This window comes from Lepus europaeus, chromosome 2, assembly GCF_033115175.1.
Source record: "Lepus europaeus isolate LE1 chromosome 2, mLepTim1.pri, whole genome shotgun sequence".
NCBI classification, from domain to species: Eukaryota; Metazoa; Chordata; class Mammalia; order Lagomorpha; family Leporidae; genus Lepus; species Lepus europaeus.
The window spans coordinates 145,301,381-145,323,982 of record NC_084828.1 but is presented as its reverse complement, the minus strand read 5'-3'; the positions used below and the strand labels follow the sequence as shown (position 1 = coordinate 145,323,982).

At 39.1% G+C, this 22,602-nt stretch overlaps 1 protein-coding gene across 5 annotated transcripts in view; it reads right to left on the bottom strand.

Moving 5' to 3' along the window:
• STAG1 (STAG1 cohesin complex component) overlaps positions 1-22,602 on the bottom strand; it is a 362,716-nt gene that overhangs the window by 237,295 nt on the left and 102,819 nt on the right. For 4 of the 5 annotated variants that reach the window (XM_062214276.1, XM_062214273.1, XM_062214286.1 and 1 more), the window contains one exon: positions 1,966-2,130. In XM_062214276.1, coding sequence (XP_062070260.1) covers positions 1,966-2,130 — 165 coding nt within the window. Of the gene's footprint in view, positions 1-1,965; positions 2,131-22,602 lie in introns of those variants that run through there. The other variant, XM_062214278.1, reaches the window with a different exon arrangement.

Sequence of the window (22,602 nt, the reverse complement as noted above, 5' to 3'; positions counted from 1 at the left end):
AAAGACCAATGAGAGACAGCATCAGAATTCTGACAACTAACAATTACCTTTCAGAAAATGTGGGTCCAAATATTTTAACCAGAAGAGTGACAGTATAAAATAATCTGCCTTTGGAAGAGCAATGTGGATGAAAAATAAAAAATAATGGTACTTAAGAGAAAATGTGTAGCAGTCAATACTGTTTCAAATATAGATATGATTTTTCATATTACATAAAAATAGAAGTCAGTATTGAATTTTAATACAATATGCATTAAAATTTTCTATACATATGAAAACATAAAAAGAAAGTAAAATATTGACATTACATTATTAAAATTATGCATAAAAACTTGCTCTCCTCATTTTACTGCTTATTTTTGTTTCTACCTGGAGGATGAAAGCAATAGAGATCTAAAAGATTAACATATCTATGGCTTGTTAATAATTCTACAGAAGTATAATGAAGAAACTGACATGCTTAATGACTAATTTGATTTAATTTTAAAATTATACATATGTAATTTAAAAACTGTCATCTACTGTTTTGAGTAACTGGGAATTCAGTATTTGTTTTACCATTAAGCATCAGCCCATTACTCCACATTCCTCCCACACCAAAAAATTCCAAGACCCCTGAACATATCAATCTGGTAACAACTAAAAGACACTAAATACTAGCCTTCTTTAAGGGATTCAAAAGGAAAAAAATGTAGAACAGAAAAACATACTAATGAAAAGAAAAGCTGCCTGTTCTACTTGTATAGGTAATTGTGTTTCATAAATTACCTAATTTTTTAAACTGAAAAATGAATAAAGATTTAACAAAATCATTGTAATAAAAAAATGCAAATTCAAATAATTAATTCCCTAATTTTCATCTCTATTTTCAAATAATTCTTAAATACAAAATATCTAATTGTTGGCATCAGGACAAGAAATTGTGAACATTCTATTACCCTTTGGTAAAAAGTAAACTATCACTAATTTTTGAAGAGAATATTATGTTCACCCATCACAGTTAAAAAATACCCTTTAGCCAAAAAATTCCACCAATAATATGTATAAAAAATAGATTCAAACATGAATAATGAATATATCTTATAATAGTGAAAAAATATAAAGACATACTAATGAAATAGTAAAATAACTATGGTTCATTCTTATAATGAATTAGCAAAAAGCCAATAAACTCGTACTCTTGCAAAATTCTTTTTTTTTTTTTTTGACAGGCAGAGTGCATAGTGAGAGAGACAGAGAGAAAGGTCTTCCTTTTTGCCGTTGGTTCACCCTCCAATGGCCACTGCGGCAGGCGCATCTCACTGATCTGAAGCCTGGAGCCAGGTGCTTCTCCTGGTCTCCCATGTGGGTGCAGGGCCCAAGCACTTGGGCCATCCTCCACTGCCTTCTCAGGCCACAGCAGAGAGCTGACCTGGAAGAGGGGCAACCGGGATAGAATCTGGCGCCCTGACTGGGACTAGAACCCGGTGTGCCAGCGCCGCAAGGCGGAGGATTAGCCTGTTAAGCCACGGCACCAGCAGCAAAATTCTTAATAACATTTAGTAAGTAAAGGGGAAACTATAAACGAAAGAAGGTTATAAGAGATCACGAAGACACATGAAATAACCAGAAAATAGTGACTTCAGCTTTTCCTATTTACTATTTAAAAATACTTTTTCATATCCTTTTTTCTTTCAAATACTCTGCAATACAAGTATTATTTTACTAAATCATATTCAAAGAAATATTCAAAGGCAATAAAAGTTCTGATGGGCAGTACAATTCAATCTAAAACATACTGTACTATTGAATAAAATGCCTTTCCTGATGTTATTTACAAACCAAACCAAAACAAACATCTTTTTAAGAACTTCTTCATTATATGATTGTAAAGAATATATAAACCATCATATACACACTTACAGATTCCATGTAGGTTACTGACTGTGTAACTTTATACATAAAATACAAACACTTGAAATTTACCTGCATTGCACTTTTCCCCAGTTTGACCACCTCAAACAATGTGACAGGTTCCCCTTCACCATTCTGTTGAGGATGCCCATTAGCTCTTCCTCGGCCTGTTCCTCTAACTCCAGCTTCAATTCTGCTCTTCTCTCCTGGAGATTTTCGAGGTTTCTTATTTGTAGACTGAATAAAAAAGATAAAGTAAAATTACATTAAATGAAAGCTTACATTACTTCAAACTAATGATTTCAAATTATGCTTGATGCCATGAAAGATACTTAGTACTACAACAGGAAAGATACAATCCCTGCCCAAAAGAAGCTTTACAATTTGTTTTCAGTGATAAGAATAAAGTGTAAGCAATAAAAGAAAGTATAAAATAAAGTACAAAAACTTATTTACTCCTTTACATAACAATAATGTCAATGCTGAATGTTTAAACGATACCTTCTTGACACTTGCTTCCTCATACCTTCATGATGCTCTCTCTGTACTTTCTCAGAAACCCTGCTCAATAAAGCATTCCTGGGAAAAATATACTTGAGTATTCAACTTTACTGAAGCACTTAAGTATTTCTTCATCATGCCACAAATACATATTGAACATGTGTGGAAGCATTCTAGGGTTCTGGGAATACAAAAATAAAGCAAACATTCCTACCCTGATGAAATTCTTACATTAAGGTATCATTTCCTGTCTCCCCCCTACTCCCTTTTTTAAAGCCTGTCTCACCTTGAGAGCCAAGGACATTTGGTAAAATTATTTGTAATCACCATATTTATTCCCCTATATGTAATTCATTCATTCATTAACTCATTGTATGACTACTGCTTCACCAAACTCTCCAATGACATCAATGTTGCTAAATGTAATACATATTTCTTGAAGCCATCTCTTTCCAGGCCACCTGATTTTTTTTTTTTCCTTTGAGCCATCCTTACTTCTAGGTATTCCTTACTTGCTAGTGTTACCTAAGAGGCTATCCTAAGAATCTTTTATTCTCAACACTTCTTCTCTATATTGAGTAATTCAATTCACTCTCATTCTCTGTACTGTTCCAATTACCAGTTTATTTTCCCACATCTCCAATTTCACCTTTATCTGTCCTGCTTTGTGCTGGATCCTATAAACATTTTTCTTTTGAAACCTGCTGCAGTATAAGGCTTCGTGAATAGAGGGCACTACAGGAACACCACAAAGCATAGCATGAAGGAGCTTCTCTTCATGGTTTAGGTACCTGCTCCCTATATTGGCAATTGTGGCATTCCCATCCTTCTCACTCCTCTTAGGATTTAAGGGCCGACACTTTTATGTGGGAATTAATACATAATGAGTTAACTGCTTAACTTTGAAACAAACATTATTTTTTAGAACAGTTTTAGACTTACAGAAATCTGTGAAAATACCTCATGAGTAGTTACTCCTACTATTACATTTTTATATTATTGAGGTCAGCATAATGAAAAAAGGGGTAAAGCCACTACCTACAACACCAGCATCTCATATGAACTCCAATTTGTTTCCCAGCTGCTCCACTTCCTATCCAGCTCCCTGCAGGGGAAGCAGCAGGTGGTGGCCCAAGTGCTTTGGCCTCTGTCACCCAAACAGGAAACCTGGATTGAGTTCCAGGCTCTTGGCTTTGGCCTGGTCCAGCCCAGGCTGTTGCAGCCATTTGGGATGTGAAAGAGCAAATCGAAGATCTCTGCCTCTCCCTCTACCTGCCTCTAACTCTACCTTGCAAATGAATAAGTAAGTTTTTACAAAAGTATAGCATTTTTTTTCAATTAATGAATCAATATTCATACAGAAACAGAAGTTCATACTTGATTGAGATTCCCTCCCTCTCCCCCTCTACACCTCCCGCAGCCTATCTCCCAAGCTCCTCTTGGCTAGGTACACTTTCTCAGATTCCCCTATTGTTTGATGACCTTAGCAGTACTGAAGAATCCTGTTCAGGCATTTTCCAAAAGATCCTTCACTGGGATTTATCTGATGATTTTGTGATTCCCAGATCAGGATTACAGGCTTGGAAGAGGGAAAGGTGAAGTTCCATTTTTATTACCTCATACCAAGGGAGCATATAAATAACATGAATGATTCCCTTCTGAGTTAAGCCAGCATCCCAAATCCAACTGTCAATTCGAATCCTGGCTGCTCAGCTTGAGATCCAGTGTCCTGCTCAGAAGCCTAGGAAAGCAGAAGATGGTCCAAATAGTTGGGACTCTGTCACCCATGTGGAAGAACCAGATGAAGTTCCAGGCTCATGGTTTTCACCTGGCTCATCCCTGACTGTTGTGGCCATTGGAAGAGTGAACCACTTGAAAGAAGATCTCTTTTCTCTGACTCTGTCACTCTTTCAAACAAATAAGTAAACTTTTAAAAATAAATAAATGGAGAAAACATAAGAACATAAAAAATGCTAATGTTCAGAGATTTTTCCTAATATAAAGAGTAACGAGAGGGAAAGATCATTAACACAAGTGGGAACACACAATTGTTGGCTTATACCATTCATATCACAGTTTATTGGGAGAGGGGGTTGGGGAGATTTAAAAATTATGAATTGACAGTTATATCAAAAGGTAATAATACATATATAAACCTTTAATGACTTACAGCTTGCTAGGTTCCTGTGATCCCTCCCCCCTCCACAGCTTAGATGTAGTCTCATTCCTAGACAAGGATTCACAGTGTTCTCAATTTTTTTATTTGACAGGTAGAGTTATAGACAGAGAGAGAGAGAGAGAGAGAGAGAGAGAGAGAGAGAAATGTCTGCCTTCCGTTGGTTCACTCCCCAAATGGCTGCCACAGCTAGCACTGTGCCTATCCCAAGCCAGCAGCCAGGTGCCTCTTCCTGGTCTCCCAGGGACTCAAGCACTTGGGCTATCCTCCATTGTTCTCAAATTTAAAAACAGATAACATTCCATATTCAACTTGTTTACTTAATTCAGGTCTGGTTTGTACTATCTCTATAAAATAATCCATACATTAATTTGCCATGCTTTAGTAATCTAGCCAGCAGCCAGTGAATGAATCTTGTCCTATCATTATATTGGTTTATCCTAAAATGAAAATTTTATCCTTAAATTACAGCTCATTAGGTAGGACCTCCAGAATAGGATGCCAGCCTACCTAAATGGTAATCCTAGCTTGGATCTAGCTCAGCACTAGATGAGACTGAAACACAGATGTTCCTGTGCCGGATCATACTACAAACAGTTTTTCTGGTGGAATTTGAACCCTTTACTCCAACACATCCAAATACTACATGCCTGGGAAGTCTTTTTTTTTTTTTTTTTTTTTTTTTTTTTTTTTTTTCAGTAAACAGCTAGTGGATATCTGCTTCAATTTTCTAAGTAGTTTGAGAACTTATCTTATGGAGCCTCATAAAGCCTATCTTTTCATAATTCATGTTTAAGAGTCAAGTGGTGATTATGTGGTATTACTACCAAATGTGCATAACCATAATGCAGATCTAATAATGAAGAAAAACACAAACTGACAGTCAACCAATTACCCATGTTCTTCAAAAGTCTCAAGGTGATAGAAAAAGAAAGATGAGTGAAGAATTCTTGCAAATTAAAAGAAATTTTAAAACTGTAACAAATAAACACAGTGGTTAATAACTGAGTTGGACCTGGGACTGGAAAAATAGATATAAAGATACTACTGGAAAATCTGCCAATTTGTAAGCTTTTTAAACTATGGTATTGTGGTATAGAGGGTAAAGCCACCACCTGCAGGACCAGCATCCCATATGGATGCTTGTTCGAGTGCTGGCTGCCACACTTCCAATCCTGCTCTCTGCTATGGCATCAGAAGAAGACAGCCTAAGTGCTTGGGCTCCGTCCTCTGCGTGCTTCAGATAAGCCTAGCTCTGGCCATTGCAACCATCTGGGGGGTGAGTCAGCAAATGGAAGACTGCTCTCTTTCTCTCTCTGCCTCTGCCTCTCTGTAACTGTGCTTTGCAAATAAATAAATAAAATATTATGGTATTGGGCCAGCACCATGGCACAGTAGGCGGAGGATTAACTAGCATCCCATATGGGTGCTGGTTCTAGTCCCGGCTACTCCTCTTCCAGTCCAGCTCTCTGCTATGGCCTGGGAAAGCAGTAGAAGGCGGCCTAAGTCTTTGGGCCCCTGCACCCAAGTGGGAGACCCGGAAAGAGCTCCTGGCTCCTGGTTTCGGATCGGCACAGCTCCGGCCGTTGTGGCCATCTGGGGAGTGAACCAGCAGATGGAAGACCTCTCTCTCTGTCTCTCCTTCTCTGTAATTCTTTCAAATAAATAAAATAAATCTTAAAAAGAAGAAGAAGACGATGACCCAAGTGCTTGGGCTCCTGTACCTGCACAGAAGACTGGGAAGAAGCACCTAGCTCCTGGCTTCAGATCAGTGTAGCTCCGGCAGTTGAGACCATTTGGGGAGTGAACCAACAGAAAGAAGACCTTTCTCTCTGTCTCTCCCTCTCACTGTCTATAACTCTACCTCTCAAATAAATAAAGAAATCTTTAAAAAAAAATACTATATTACAGGAATATGAGATTTCCTAGTTTGATCATTATACAATGCTTGCATAAGAGAAAACCCTTTTTTTGAAATACTGAAATATGTAAGAGCAATGGATTATGTTGCCTTCAGCTTATGTTCAAATACCTCAGAAAACTTTTTAATTTGGGAAACAGGACAAACAGAGAAAGCCCGCCAATTGAGATTGTTGGTTTAATCCACAAATGCCCACAACAGCAAGGACTGGACTGAGTAAAAGCCAGGAGCAAGGAACTCAACTCAGGTCTTCCCACACGGGTGGAAGGAACCCACCATCACTAGCTCCTCGGTCTACATCATCAAGAAGCTGCTGTAAGGAGCCTGACCCAGGTATGAAAACCAAAGAACTCCAATGTGAGAGACATGGGCATCTTAACCACTGTCTTAATCACTAGACTAAATATCTGCTCTTTGGTAAACATTAACCCTTACCACCTCACAACATATACAAAATCAACTCCAAAGGATTGAAAACTAAAAATGATAGTAGAAAATATATGAGAAATCTCTAAGTAACACTGAGTTTGGCAACGACTTCTTTAACATAACACAAAAAGTGCCATCTACAAAAGAAAATAATCAGCAAACTAGATTTTATTTAAAAAACAAACACATTCACTCTTCAATAATGGAAAGCCATAGCTATAGCAACATTTTTTTTTTAAAGATCATTTCCCACCCCTACTGAATTAAGCAGAGCTTTTCATCACATATTGCCTGAGCACACATGCACAGAACTATCTCCATTGTATCCTACAGACTTGTTACTGTGCCAGTGCCAAAGTGTTTCATTACTGTAGCTTTACTATAAGACTTGATATTTAGTGATAAAAACCCTCTGGCTCTGTAATTCTTCAACACTGCTTTGTCTCACACAGATTGTGCATTTCTGTGTATATATTAGAATAATGTATAATCAATTTTGAGAAATAAGCTACTATAAATTTTATCCAAGATGTAAATATATGTTTCAGGAATAGTTGATAAAAACACATAAAATTTGACATTTTAAAAACGGCCATATGGCCGGCGCCGTGGCTCAACAGGCTAATCCTCCGCCTTGCGGCGCCGGCACACCGGGTTCTAGTCCCGGTCGGGGCACCGATCCTGTCCCGGTCGCCCCTCTTCCAGGCCAGCTCTCTGCTGTGGCCAGGGAGTGCAGTGGAGGATGGCCCAAGTTCTTGGGCTCTGCACCCCATGGGAGACCAGGATAAGCACCTGGCTCCTGCCATCGGAACAGCGCGGTGCGCCGGCCGCAGCGCGCTACCGCGGCGGCCATTAGAGGGTGAACCAACGGCAAAAGGAAGACCTTTCTCTCTGTCTCTCTCTCTCTCTCACTGTCCACTCTGCCTGTCAAAAAAAAAAAAAAAAAAAGAAAGAAAGACCTTTCTCTCTGTCTCTCTCTCTCTCACTAACCACTCTGCCTGTCCAAAAAAAAAAAAAAAAAAAAAAGGCCATATGGATTTTCCATGATGGTCTAATACACATGAACAGTATTCATATTCTGCTCCAGAAAGAAGAACCAAAATAACTAAATACTGCATTGTGAGCTGAAAGCATTAAGAGATACTGATAATCAGCAAAGGTAGCCGGCGCCGCGGCTCACTAGGCTAATCCTCCGCCTTGCGGCGCTGGCACACCGGTTCTAGTCCCGGTCGGGGCACCGGATTCTGTCCTGGTTGCCCCTCTTCCAGGCCAGCTCTCTGCTGTGGCCAGGGAGTGCAGTGGAGGATGGCCGAAGAGCTTGGGCCCTGCACCCCATGGGAGACCAGGATAAGCACCTGGCTCCTGCCATCGGATCAGCGCAGTGCACCGGCCGCAGCGCGCCAACCGCGGCGGCCATTGGAGGGTGAATCAACGGCAAAAGGAAGAGCTTTCTCTCTGTCTCTCTCTCTATCCACTCTGCCTGTCAAAAAAAAAATTAAAAAAAGAAAAAATCAGCAAAGGTGACATGTGAACCTCATATACAACAGAATATGGGATGACAGCTTAAGAAGAGAAAAAAAGCACACCAGAATCTCTATCACAACCACATGGCCAGAGGAATCCACATTTTGTAGGGAAAAGGGTAAAATTAGATAGCCCAGTGGACCCCATGACCAGGGTTGCAGGATGCCCGCACTCATAGCAGAAGGAGGGATTCACAATCTCCACAGGGTTGGAGTGCAGCCCAGAGTCGTTACATTAAGCATACATGGTCTCTCTGCCCCAGAGAAGGAACAACACTATCTCCCTTTCAATTCCCATAGCACAGGTAGCAGCAATGCCATTGCGAGAAAAGAGTCATTGTTGGAATCCATATTGCCCCAAAGGACAGAAACCCCTGCATATGCCCATTTATGGGACACCACATACATTCCACCATGCTAGAGAAAAGCTTTTGATAGTAGTCTCATAAACCAAACTAAACCCAGCAACAACAGTGATCTTATCACCTTAGCACAAACAGCATCATATGCTTTGGTTTAAAAGGGAAGGTCCTTCTTCCAGGTCTTAGAGGTGTGTGCCAGGTCTTAGAGGTGTGTGTCTCTACTCACATGGTTCACAGCCACACACTCTCTCCTTCCCCCCATAGCAAGACACAGACATCCACGATTCAAACCTAGCCCCACTGTGGCTTCCTCCCTAAGACAACCCCAGGATTGGTGTGAAAAGCTGTGCACCTCTGTCCCCAAAATGAGCCAGACTGTGCTGTATCCTCTGCCCTACTATCCTTAAGGCTTTGGTGAGTGCAGGAAGCAACACATGCCTACCCTGCACTGGGGTCCTGTACTGATGACCCTGACCACTAACAAGAAGACAGGCACACAACCACCTGACATCACTACCAATAATTCCAGTGGAAAAAGATATAGGGAGACTATACTTCACCATCTAACTGGAACTAAGAACAAAATACCAAACTGATACCCACAGTACTTCTTCAGAAAAAAGCTACCCTTTAAAGTGACCAAAAAAACTGATCCACCAGAAGTACAAATATCAATGGAAAGACCCAGAATTACAAAAGAACAAGAAAACATGACACATGCTTATTTTCAGACCCCAAGACAAGAAAACACTGATTAAATACCTGGCAAAGAATTCAAAAGACTGAATATAAGGATGCTTAAAGAGATACAAAAAAAAAATGTAGACAGTTAAATGAAATTAGGGGAAAAAAAATGCCTGGTATAAATGAAAAACTCATCAAAGAGACAGAGATCCTGAAAAAGAAAAAAAAAATCTTAGAAATAGAAAAATCAGTAAGCAACATAAAGAGGTAAATAAGAAGCAGGCAATTGGCCTGGTGGTTAAGATGACAATTAAGACACCTGTGTCCCACAATGGAGTGCCAGGATTTCATTCCAAGCTCTGTTGCCTAAAGCACACCCTAGAAAGCAGTGGTGATAGCTTGAGAGAGACCTGGATTCAGTTCTTAGCTGATGATTTTGAGATTGACCCAATTACAGCCATTGCATTTATTTGGGGAAGTGAACCAGCAGATAGGGAAGTTTCTCTCTTCCACTCAAATTTTAAAAAATTTAAAAGTATATACAGTTTGAAAGGCTCAACAATGGACAAAACAGAACAAAGAATACACAAACTGAGAGACACTCTTGAAATAAATATCTCCATCAGTTTAAAAAAAAAAAATTAAAAGAATGAAGCCAGTCACCAAGACCCCTGATATAAATGTTCAGTATTTAATGATCCTAGAAGAGTAGAGGCAACAAAAATTTACAATCTGGACAAAGATATGGATATCCCAAGTACAGGACAGAACTCCCATACACTCAGGAGCAGAAAAGATCCAGATCCTGTCACACTACAAACTCTCAAAAGTAACACACAAAGAGAATTCTAAAATCTGCAAGAGAAAAACACCAAGACAGGGTCGGCTCTGTGGCTCAAAAATTTAAGCTGCAGCCTGCAATGCCAGCATCCCATATCTGAGAGCCCATTCAAGTCCAAGTTGCTCTGCTTCCAATCCAGCTTCCTAATACTACACCGCAGAAGGCAGCAGATGATCTCTCAAGCACCTGGGCCCCTGCCACTCATGTGGAAGACCCAGATGGACTTCCTGGCTTCTAGCTTTGGTCTGGCATATACTTGATTGTGGTAGCCATTTAGGAAGTGAAACAGTGGCTGGAAGATTATCTTTCTCTGTCACTATGCCAAGTAAATGAATTAACTTTAAAAAATAAAAAAGAGCCATGTCACTTTTAACACTTTATAGATTAAGAACAGGCTTATTTTTCAATAGAAGCATCATATACCAAGAGGGACTGGAAGAAGAGATTGCAATTTTAAAAGACAATCATGGAGGCCTGTGTTGTGGCATAGCAAGTAAAGCTGCTGCCTGCAATGCTGGCATCCCACATAGGCACTGGTTGTGCTGATCCACTTTCAATCCATCTCCCAGCTAACAGCCTGGGAAAAGCAACAGAAGATTGGCCCAAGTGACTGGGCCCCTGCCACCCATGTGGGAGACCTCGAAAAAGCTCCTAGTTCCTGGCTTTTGCCTGACCCAGCACTGGCTGTTGGCTATCTAGGGAGTGAACTGGTGGATGGAATCTCTGTGAATCTCTCTCTCTCTCTCTCTCTCGTTCCCTCCCTCTCTGGCTGGTTCGAGTCCCTGCTGCTCTACTTCCAATACAGCTCTGTTATGGCCTGGGAAAGCAGTAAAAGATGGTCCAAGTCCTTAGGACCCTGCACCCACGTGGGAGACTTGGAAGAAGCTCCTGGCTTCAGATTGGCGCAGCTTGGTCACTGCGGCCAATTGGGAAGTGAACCAATAGATGGAAGACCTCTTTCTCTGCCTCTCCTTTTCTCTCTGTGTAACTCTATCTTTCAAATAAATAAATAAATCTTTAAAAAAAAAAAAAGATCTTATCCAATGAACCTTTCTTTATTAAATAAAGGAGAAATAAAGACTTGCCAAGATAAGCAAAAACTCAAATTTCATCACCATCAGACCAGCCTTACAAATGACGCTTATAGGAATCCTAAATGTAGAAACAAAGGTAACTACCATCAAGAAAATGTATGAAAAGAAAAACTCACTGGAAAAAAAAAGAATACAGAAAATAAACAATGGAAATACAATCTTTGAACTACTGGAATAAGTCATTACTTGTATATAATAATTCGGAATGTTTATGCACTAAATTCCCCAATTAAAATACACACATTGCACAAATGGGTAAAAAGGCAAAGAATCAACAGTACAATAGAATTTAAGACACAAATTGTAATGAGAGACATAGAAAGTCACTACGTGATAAAGAATCAATTCAACAAGAAGGTACGATTGTAAAGGTACATGCTTTGGCTGGCACTGTGCCACAACAAGTTAAGCCACTGCCTACAACGTTGGCGTCCATGTGGGTGCTGGTTTGTGTCGTTATTCCACTTACAATCCAGTCCCTTGTTAATGCTCCCGAGAAAGCAGAAGAAAATGGTCCAAATGCTTGGGTCCCTGCCAGCCACGTGGGAGATCCTTATGGAGTTTCAGGTTCCTGGCTTCAGCCTGGATCAGACTGGGCCATTGTGGTCATTTGGGGAGTAAATCAACAGATAAATATCTCTCTCTCCCTCTCTCTAATTCTGACTTTAAGTGGGCCAGCGGATGGAAGGTATCTTGCTATCTCTCTCCCCCTTTCTGTCTCTGTATCTCTGCCTTCTAATGAATAAATAAATATTTATTTTTTTAAAAGAAGAAGAGACAATGCTATTTGGAAGGCCCACATCCCGTACTAGAATGCCTTTGTTAGAGTTTCCATTCTGCTTCTATCCAGCTTCCTGCTAATACAAATACTGCAAAGTAGCAGTTGATGGTTCAAGTACTTGGGTCCCTGGGTCCCACATAGAGTGCCTAGCTCCTGGCTTTAGCTTTGCCCATCCGTGGCTATTGTAGAAATTGAACCAATGGGTGGATAGATGGATGGATGGATGGATGGGTGGGTGGATCTCTCTCTCCCCATGCATGTGAGTGTGTATGTATGTGTATCTACCTCTCTTTTGCTCTTTGTTCAAATAAATAAAAAACATTTTTTAAAAAAAGATCTAAATGTAGACCTAAAACAACAAACCTACTAGAAGAAAATACATGGCAAACACTTCAAAACATCAGTACAGCCAATGGCTTTTTGAGTGTGATTCCAAAAGTACCAGCAGCAAAAGCAAAACTGGACAAATGGAATTATATCAAACTTACAACCTTTTGTGCAATACAATCAAAAGAGTAACAGATAATCAACATAATGGAGAAAATATTTGCAAACTATTCAACAAAGAATTAATATTCAGATTAGAGGAGGAACTCAACAACAAACAACACCAACCAAATGAGGAAATGGGCAAAGAATCTGAATAGGCATTTCTCAAAATAAGAAATACAAATAACAAATACATTTTTAATAAAATGCTCAACATCATTAGCTATAAGAAAAATGCAGAGCCATCACACTCCTGTTACAATGACTATTAGCAAAAAGACAAAAAAAAAAATGACAAATGCTAGCAAACAGACCCCCTATACACTGCTGGAGGGAAATTAAATTAGTACAGCCATTCTGGATAAAAGTATAAATCTGCTGTATGACCCAACTACCCCATTTCTGGGCATATATTTGAAGGAAATGAAATTATTATGTGAAAGAGTCAGCTATACTCCTGTGTTCACTGCAATACTATTATCAACAGCCAACATATGGAGTCACCCTAGGTATACATCACCAAATTAATAATAAAGAAAATGTACTTTATACACATATTAACAAGCCACAAAAATAAAATCCTGACATCACAACAAAACAGGTGGAAATGGAGATGACATTAAGTGAAATAAAACACACAAAGAAAAATACAATATTTCTCTCTCGCTTTTTTTTTTTTTTTAAAGAATCCTATTGTAAAACAGTGATTGCTAGGGATGGGTAATAGAGAAAGATGGAATTCCAGGTACCAAAACACAGTCAGATATACTAAGTTGTACTGTTCCACAGCACAGTGGTTTGTCTATGTAGTTCACAATAATTAATTAATTATACACTGTAAAAAGTACTGAAAAGAGTACCAGTTAGGCTCTAAACACACACACAAAAGGAAATGGAAAGGTTCATTTAGCTTTTAATACTGCACTGTAATCCATAAAAATTTGTAAGTACTACATGCTAATAAAAATTATTTTTAGGGGCCAGCACCGTGGCGCAGCGAATTTGGTTAATCCTCCACTAGCAGCGCTGGTATCCCATGCGGGCACTGGTTCTGGTTCTGGCTACTCCTCTTCCAATCTAGCACTCTGCTATGACCTGGGATAGCAGTGGAAGATGGTCCAAGTGCTTGTGCCCCTGCACTCGTATGGTAGACCTGGAGCAAGCTCCTGGCTCCAGATCGGCGCAGATCCGGTCGTTGTGGCCGTTTGGGGAGTGAAGCAATGGAAGGAAGTCCTTTCTCTCTGTCTCTTCCTTTCACTGTCTGTAACTCTACCTCTCAAATAAATAAAATCTTTTAAAAAAATTATTTTTAAACAAAGGTGTTGGCCTACAAGCTAAGTTGCACTTGTATCTCTTGGTGGAGTGTCTCAGTTCTAGTACCAACTAAACCCCTGATTACAACTTCCTTCTAATATGTACCTTAAGAGGCAGTAGCTGATTGCTCAAGTAATTAGGTTCCTGCCATCCATGTTAGACCTGAAGTGAGTTCCTGGCTCCCAATTTCAACCTGGCCCAGCCCCAGTAATGAGGAATAAACCAGCAGATGGGAGATTTCTCAGCTGCCTCTCTCTGCTTGAAGAAAATAAAATCCACAAAGAGACTTGTATAAGATTATGAATACTTTTATGCATAAAAGGAAAAACTTGAAAAAGTAAAGAAATGTTCATAAATGGCAGAATGGCTAAATCAATTAAGGTATATTTACACAAGGGAACATTAAGCAGCAATTTAAAAAACTGAATTACTGATCATACCAATAACAAAAACTCAAATTGCTTGTGGACTTCAGATAACACCTATTATAAATGCAATTACATGAAGTTCAAAAACAGGCCAAATTTATCTTAAGATCTAACAGAATACTTAGTACTCTTAAAAAATATAGACTGAAAAGGGCACAAAGGAGCTTCCCTAGAGTACTGGAAATGGTCAACAGTTTTCCCCTGGTATTGGGTGGGATGGGTTCCAAGGTCTCCATGGGTATCAACATCCAAAGATGCTCAAGTTACTTATATGAATCATTATAGTATCTGTATATAGCCTAGGCCCATCCTCCTATGTACTATAAATCATCTCTAGATAACTTATAACTAATACAATACAAATGCTAAAAAGAGTTGTTACACTGTATTTCTCCATTGTATTATTTTTAATTTTGGTATTGTTATGTATTTTTCCCTGAATATTTTCCATGGGTACTAAGTCAAATTCAAGAAACAGAACTGTTAGACATGGAGTGACAACTATGTATCTTGATTTTGATTATGTTTACATGAATGTTTAACATAAAAATAATAGAGCTATTTGTATAATAAAGTTTTAAATATAACATACAATTTTTAACTTAAAAAAAAAAAACAGATCCAATCACATCATTGCACACACAATCTTAACTAAACCAGAGCAACTCGTTTTTTCTTCATTTTAAGATTTTATTTATTTGATAGGTAGAGTTATAGACAGTGAGAGGGAGAGAGAAAAAGGTCTTCCACCTGCTAGTTCACACCCCAAATGTTCGCAACGGTTGGTGCTCCACCAATCCGAAGACAGGCGACCGGAGCTTCTTTCGGGTCTCCCATGTATATGCAGTGGCCCAAGCGCCTGTGGCATCTTCCACTGCTTTCCCAAGCCACAGCAGAGAGCTGGATTGGAAGAGGAGCAGCCTGGGACTAAAATTGGCAACCACATGGTATACTGGTGCCACAGGCGGAGGATTAACCTACTGCACCACAGCACTGTCCCCCCCCCCCCCCCCAAGCAACTCTTGAGAAACAACTGAACTACTAACAAGCTCGAATATTTCACCTAATATACTGAAGCCAATAGGTAATTCAAAGTTCACTTGTTCCTTTATTTACTAAGCAAAAGATTATTTAGAGGAAATATAAGAAAAGAACACAGATTCTGGAATCAAAATTTCATGTCTGAATGTAAGTCAGCAACTTCCTAGTAAGCCCAAACAGGAAACTTAATCCTCTGAACCTCAGCTGTTACATGGGAATAACAGTATGTGTCAGTGCTTGACACACAATGCATAGCAACATGTTAGTTATCAGATATTTATGAGTGTAGTGACAGTTTTCTGAACATTTGCATAACAGTCTAAAACTAAAAATGGTAAGTCTAGCCCTCATGAAATTAATATTCAATAAAGAAGAATGGCAAGTGACTTCACATCAGATAAACTAATATTTCAGTTTTCATGTAAAACATTTTGTGTGACCTAGTAAGTTCATTACCTTCAAGTTGTCAAAGGTGTCACGTATTTCGCAGTTTTCAGTTCACAAGGTAAGGTATTATAGACTTTTCCAAAATAATTCTACAATCTTGTTCTTAATGTTTAATTCTGAAATAAACTGAAACTTACATAAAAGCTGTAGAAATACTCTAAGAACTGTTATATAAAAGCTTCAAATTTCACCTTTTCAACTTACTGTGTTTGCTTTATTTTTTTTTTTTTGAAAATTTATTTATTTATTTAAAAGTCAGAGTTACACAGAGAGAAAAGTAGAGGAAGAGAGAGAGAGAAGTCTCCCATCTGCTGCTTTACTCCCCAGTTGGACACAACACCCGGAGCTGCACCAATCTGAAGCCAGGAGCCAGGAGCTTCTTCCGGGTCTCCCATGTGGGTGCAGGGTCCTAAGGACTTGGGCCATCTTTTACTGCTTTCCTAGGCCACAGAAGATAGCTGGTCCAGAAGTGGAGCAGCCGGGATTCGAACCATTGCCCATATGAGAAGCCAGGACTGCAGGCAGCAGCTTTACCTGCTACACCGCAGCGTTGACCCCTGTGTTTGCTTTATTATTTCCTCTCCCTATCTCTTTCTCTGTTTCTCATAAATATTTATTTTTGCACCATCTGAGAGTAAGATGCTGACATAATACCACCCAATATGGACATTCTCCTATGTAACCAGTGAACAACCCTCAATATCAGGGAAGTAACATTGGTTAAATTCTACCATTTCATCTAAAGAAATTTCACCAACTGTTACAACATCATTCATAGCAAAATCATCCTATCTAAGATCACAAATATTTACTTGTCATTTAGTTTTACTTTTCTTCAATTTAGAAATGTCTTTTATGATCTTACTGCTTCTGAAGAGGAGTGACCAGTTATTATTTCATGAAGTATCTATTTTTGAATTAAGTCCCCAAGATTACACTTGGGTTATACATTTTCAGCAAAAATATCAGAAAAATACTGTTACTCTGTATATCCTATTTTAGAGGACAAAGAATATCCACTTGGTATTTTCTTTCTAAATTTATTTATTTACTTGAAAAGCAGAGTTATGCTAGCATCAAAGGCATCTGCTTAACATGCTATGCCTCAAGGCAGGCCCCCATCAGTAGTATTTTTAACTTTGACAACTTAAAATGGAATTTACTGAGGTTACCCAATATAGTTATTCTTTCTTATTTTGTAATTAAGTGCATCTTTGAGTCAGTACTACTGAAAATAAAAACAGCTCCTCATCAAACGTTCAACCATTAGATTTAGATCCACCTGATAAATCTTTTCTAAATAAACTATATGAAATTCATTTTCTAATTCCATCAACCTTTCCACCCTTATAAGTTAACATTCTTTCTATATACTTTAAGATTTTATTTATTTATTTGAAAGTAAGAGTTACAGAGAGGCAGAATCACCGAGACAGTGAGAGAGGTATTCTATCTGCTGGTTCACTCCCCCAAATGGCTGCAATGGCCAGAACTGAGCTGATCCAAAGCCTGGAGCTGGGAGCTTTCTCTGGGTCTCCTACCCAGGTGCAGGGGCCCAAGGATTTGGGTAGTCTTCCACTACTTTTCCAAACCATAGCAGAGAGCTGGATCCTAACTGGAGCAGCCAGGACTGGAACTGGTGCCCACATGGGATGCTGGTACTGCGGGCAAGCAGCTTTACCGAATACACCACAGTGCCGGCCCCTGTATGTTTATTAATATAGACTCTGGGATTCACATCTTATTCACTGAGTAACAGTCTATTATTATGATTTATTTTCATTCTCAAAATTTCCCAGAAGGATCACTTTAAGACAGTTCATATTTTCTTTTGATATGTATATCATTCTTTGAGCTTATTCTTAAATCCTATACCATAAAAATGTCACAGGCTTATCTTGGACTTTCTTTGAACAAGTCCTAAAACCCACTATTTCTAGTACTGAATGCTTTTAGAGGCAAATTTATTTAGAAACCAAGATATGGATGCTGGGTATGCTCATCACTGCTGCAGAGGTATCATGGTTTCCAGGCTCTCTCTCAGTAGTTCTCCTTTTCCTTTCTCAAATACATACACACATACATATACATGCACATACATGTACCCCTATTGTTTCTATACCTATCTACATATATTTAAAACCCTGACTGCATTCTGATCCCTCCAATTCCAATATAATATTATTAAGTTCATTCTAGCCTTTTCATACTTGTAATCCCCTTCTCCAACAGTAAAACACTGATTCCTACTTTCCTCAATATATTTACTTGTTTGCTCAATTGTTTTATATGTGGCCAATCTTCTGACCTCAATGACAAGCTCTTCATTAAACAGTTAACCATGCCAGTAACCGTTAATAAACAGTTCTGAAAGGGAACAATAAAAGTTACAAACCTCTTTTCTTAGTGAAAACTTTGGATGGAAAGAAGAAGAGCTAGAAGTTAAACCAGTACACCATATGGCTGCCAGCATCACAAACGAGAACTAAATCCACTGTGCCAGAATGCTGGTCCCAAAAACTTTTTCTTGAAACACAAATAAACATAAAAGTGGTCAAGTTATAAAAATGATGCTTCTCTTTACTCCTTTGAAAGATTCAATGAAAGTACTCAAAAAAGCCTCCCCTCCCCCAAAATGAGAGCATTTTCATCACTAACCATTTCTAAAGCCAATTCTGGCAAATGCAGTATCTAAAAACATTTCTGTGACTGCTCTAATATCTCGATATTATTGGAAAGACCCAATTTGCGGAATATAAACTTTCTAGAACACAAATTTTTTCAATCACTAAACTCATCTTTTTAGGATTTACTTATTCATGATACAGCTACTATGTACAAGACATATGAAAAGAGTTGATCCCTCCACTTCTGAAAACACATGGCTAGCCTAACACTTCTTCTAACACTTCTAACAATTTGTACTGAAGGAGGAACACTTATGCTAAATATCTCGTAAACAGTAGTACAAGAAAGGTCTATGATCTATTGGGTTAGTAATACAGAAATTTATTTTTATTTATAATATTTGTTTATTGTTGTAGCTACTTCAAGGGACACAGTGAGAAAAGATTGTAGCAAAATAAACCTAAAATGTATGAAATAAAGACTGCAACAACACATGGAGGACCTTCAAAAAGTTCATGGAAAATAAGTATTTATGAAAAACTACGCTGGGGCCAATGCTGGGGTGCAGCGGGTTAACGCCCTGGCTAAAATGCCGGCATCCCATACGGACGCCAGTTCAAAAACCAGCTGCTCCACTTCTAATCCAGCTCTCTGTTGTGGCCTGGGTAAGCAGCAGAAGGCGGCCCAAGTCTTTGGGCCCCTGCTCCCGAGTGGGAGACCCGGAAAAAGCTCCTGGCTCCTAGCTGCGGATCGGCACAGCTCCGGCCATTGCGGCCAATTGGGGAGTGAACCATCGGATGGAAGACTTCTCTCTGTCTCTCTGCCTCCCCTCTCTCTGTGTAACTCTGACTTTCAAATAAATAAATCAATCTTTAAAAATGAAAAAAACTATGCAGGAGTTTCAGAATTCTTCTACAACAAAATTAGTTTACCTTTTAATTTCATTTTCCCACAAAGTTTTAAAAGTATTCTGTATTAAGTAATAAATTTCATGGAAAATATGCTATACATACTCAGGAATTCAGAATGCTAACCCACCTTCATGCATGATTGTAAAAATTATGTACTCTATCCTCAGAGTTTAGAACAATCTTCAAGATGAGTGTTTTTACTATGAGTAGGTACTACTTAATTTGTGTTTCTACGTTTATGGCAAAGGCTGGCACTATTAAGTAGGAAAATTTAACATTACTCATCTCAAGAGCTCTAGGTGGGTTAAGTTACAATCCAAGTATACAATGATTGTCCTAGAAGTTTTAATGTTGTTAACATTTTCTTTTTCCTGCACTATTCTCTATTGTTTTTATGTATGCATGTGAAAGACAGAAAGCTCCCATCTGCTTTCCACACACCTGACAGAAGCCTAGAACTGGAGCTCAATCTAGGGTCTCCCACATGGGTGGCAGGGACCTAACCACTTGAATCATTATCACTGCTTCCCATGGTGTACATTAGCAGAAAGCTGGAATTGATATCAAAGCTGAGACTCAAACCCAATAACTGTTACACCAAACACCTCTCCCCAAAATTCAAAATTTCCTATAAACAGGGATGTGGGACTTTTTTTCTCCCAAGGGCCATTTGGATATTTATAACATCATTCATGATCCATAGAAAATTATCAACATAAAAATAAGTCTGTTATAGATTTGTTGAATATAAGATAGATGAATAAAGGATCATAGCACTGGTATGAGTATTAAGTGACATAAAAAGCACTACCCAGAAACAAAGCTCATAACAGAAACTCAGAATGTTCTGCTGTGTTGTTCCATGCTCAGGAATCAGCATGAGTAAATTAAACAGAAGTACATATAACCATGTAAACTAACAAGTATGACTATGTGGGCTGAAATATAACTAATACAATGCTACTATCCTATTCTGGTCAACATTTTCCAAGTTTCTAAGCAGGAGATGAATATTTACTTTTTAGCTACTAAATTATATGGTAGTAATTTCAGTAAAATTCAAATCATATGTCCCACCACAAAAGGATTCCACATTTGGTTTCACACATTCGTTTCCGTCATATTACAAAAATCCCACTGTACATACATCAAAATTAAATAGGTTTTAAAGAAAAATACAGAGGCTGGTATTGTAGTGCAACAGGTTAGACACCCATGAGGGGACTGGAATAGAGTTCTAGACTCCTGGCTCTGTGGTCACTGAGGGAGTGAACCAGTGGACAGAAGATCTCCTTCTTTCCCTGTCTCTTATTTTTCAAATAAACAAATCTAAAGGGGGAAGAGGAGGATTAGTAGTCTGCTTAACAGGTGATAAACTCTGTTTTGGGGAAAAAAATTCAAAAGCTTTCTTTAAAGACACAGCACTTAATCTGAAACCTTCTTAAGTGAAACTCTTAACTGGAAGAAAAGAAATTCCAGTAAGCAACCACTGAGACATTTCATTCTGCAACCTTCAATCAAGCTCATTTCCAATTTGTGGATACAATCCAATAATCCCAGATAAAGCAATAAAGCAATGTAACCTGCGTGTAGTCTCCCAGTAATCAAACAGCAAGAAAAACTAGAATAGTCTTCAGCTTCCTCGTGAGAAACTCTCTCAATTTCCCCAAAATAGTTTTGTAAAGAATATTGTACCACCAAATGTTTCACAAATGGAGTAATGTTACAAACATTTTACCCATAACTTTTTTCCTTTAAATAAAAATGAAAGAAAACCAAAAACATAGTCAAAAGAGCAAACGTTGACCTGGAAAAGTTAGGAATTAAAAATTGTGACAGAAAAAACTATTGAACACAGGGGACAGCAGCGTGGCATACTGGGCCTCTGCCTACAGTGCTGGCATCCCATATGGATGCTGGTTCTAGTCTGGGGTACATCTCTTTTTTTTTTTTTTTTTTTAAATTTTTTAAAATTATTTGACAGATAAGAGTTAGTGAGAGAGAGAGACAGAGAGAAAGGTCTTTCTTCTGTTGGTGCAACCCTCAAATGGACGCCACGATGGGTACGCTGTGCCGATCTGAAGCCAGGAGCCAGGTGCCTCCTCCCAGTCTCCCATGTGGGTCCAGGGGCCCAAGCACTGGGGCCATCCTCCACTTCCCTCCCGGGCCACAGCAGAAAGCTGGACTGGAAGAGGAGCAACCGGGACTAGAACCCGGCACCCATATGGGATGCTGGCGCCACAGGCAGAGGATTAATCAAGTGAGCCACGGTGCTGGCCCCAGGGTACACCTCTTTCAATCCAGTTTTCTGCTATGGCCTGGGTAAGCAGTAGAAGATGGCCCAGGTATTGGGTCCCTGCACCCACGTGGGAGACCCGGAAGAAGCTCCTGGCTTTGGATTGCCCCAGCTCTAGCCCCTGAAGCCATTCAGTGAGTGAAATAGCAGATGGAAGACCTTTGTCTGTCTCTCCCTCTCACTGTCTGTAACACTCTCAAATAAATAAATTTAAAAGATCTTAAAAAAAATTATTGAACAATGACATAATAAAGTCTTTTTGACTAATACTACAAATGACATATTTACAACAGTTGGTACAGCAGGGCAAGCCATCACCTGCAACACCAGCATCCCATATATGGGCACTGGTTCAAGACCCTGCTGCTCCACTTTCAATCTAGCTCCCTGCAAATGTGCCTGGGAAATCAGCTGAAGATGCCCAAGTCCTTGGGCCCCTGCACCCATGTGCGAGACCTGGATGAAGCTCCCAACTCCTAGCTTTGGTCTGGCCCAGCCCTGGTCATTTGGGGGGTGAACCAGCAGATGGAAGATCTCTCTCTCTGAGTTTGTGTGTGTGTGTGTGTATGTATGTATGTCTTCCTCTCTCTGTGTAACTTGTTCAAATATATATATATATATCTTAAAAGAAAAAGTGCACTGACAGGAGCAAAAGCCAGATACACTGTGTGACTTATATGAAACCCCAACTATATGCCAGGCTGTCATTTTCGTCAATACCTGAATTAATATTGATTGGCTTACTAAGAAGATGTATGCATGAACCTTCACTCTCTCTGCCACGTAAGGATATGTTGACCAAAAGGAACAAAATATGATCATAGAAAAGTTCTGTTCTGCTCT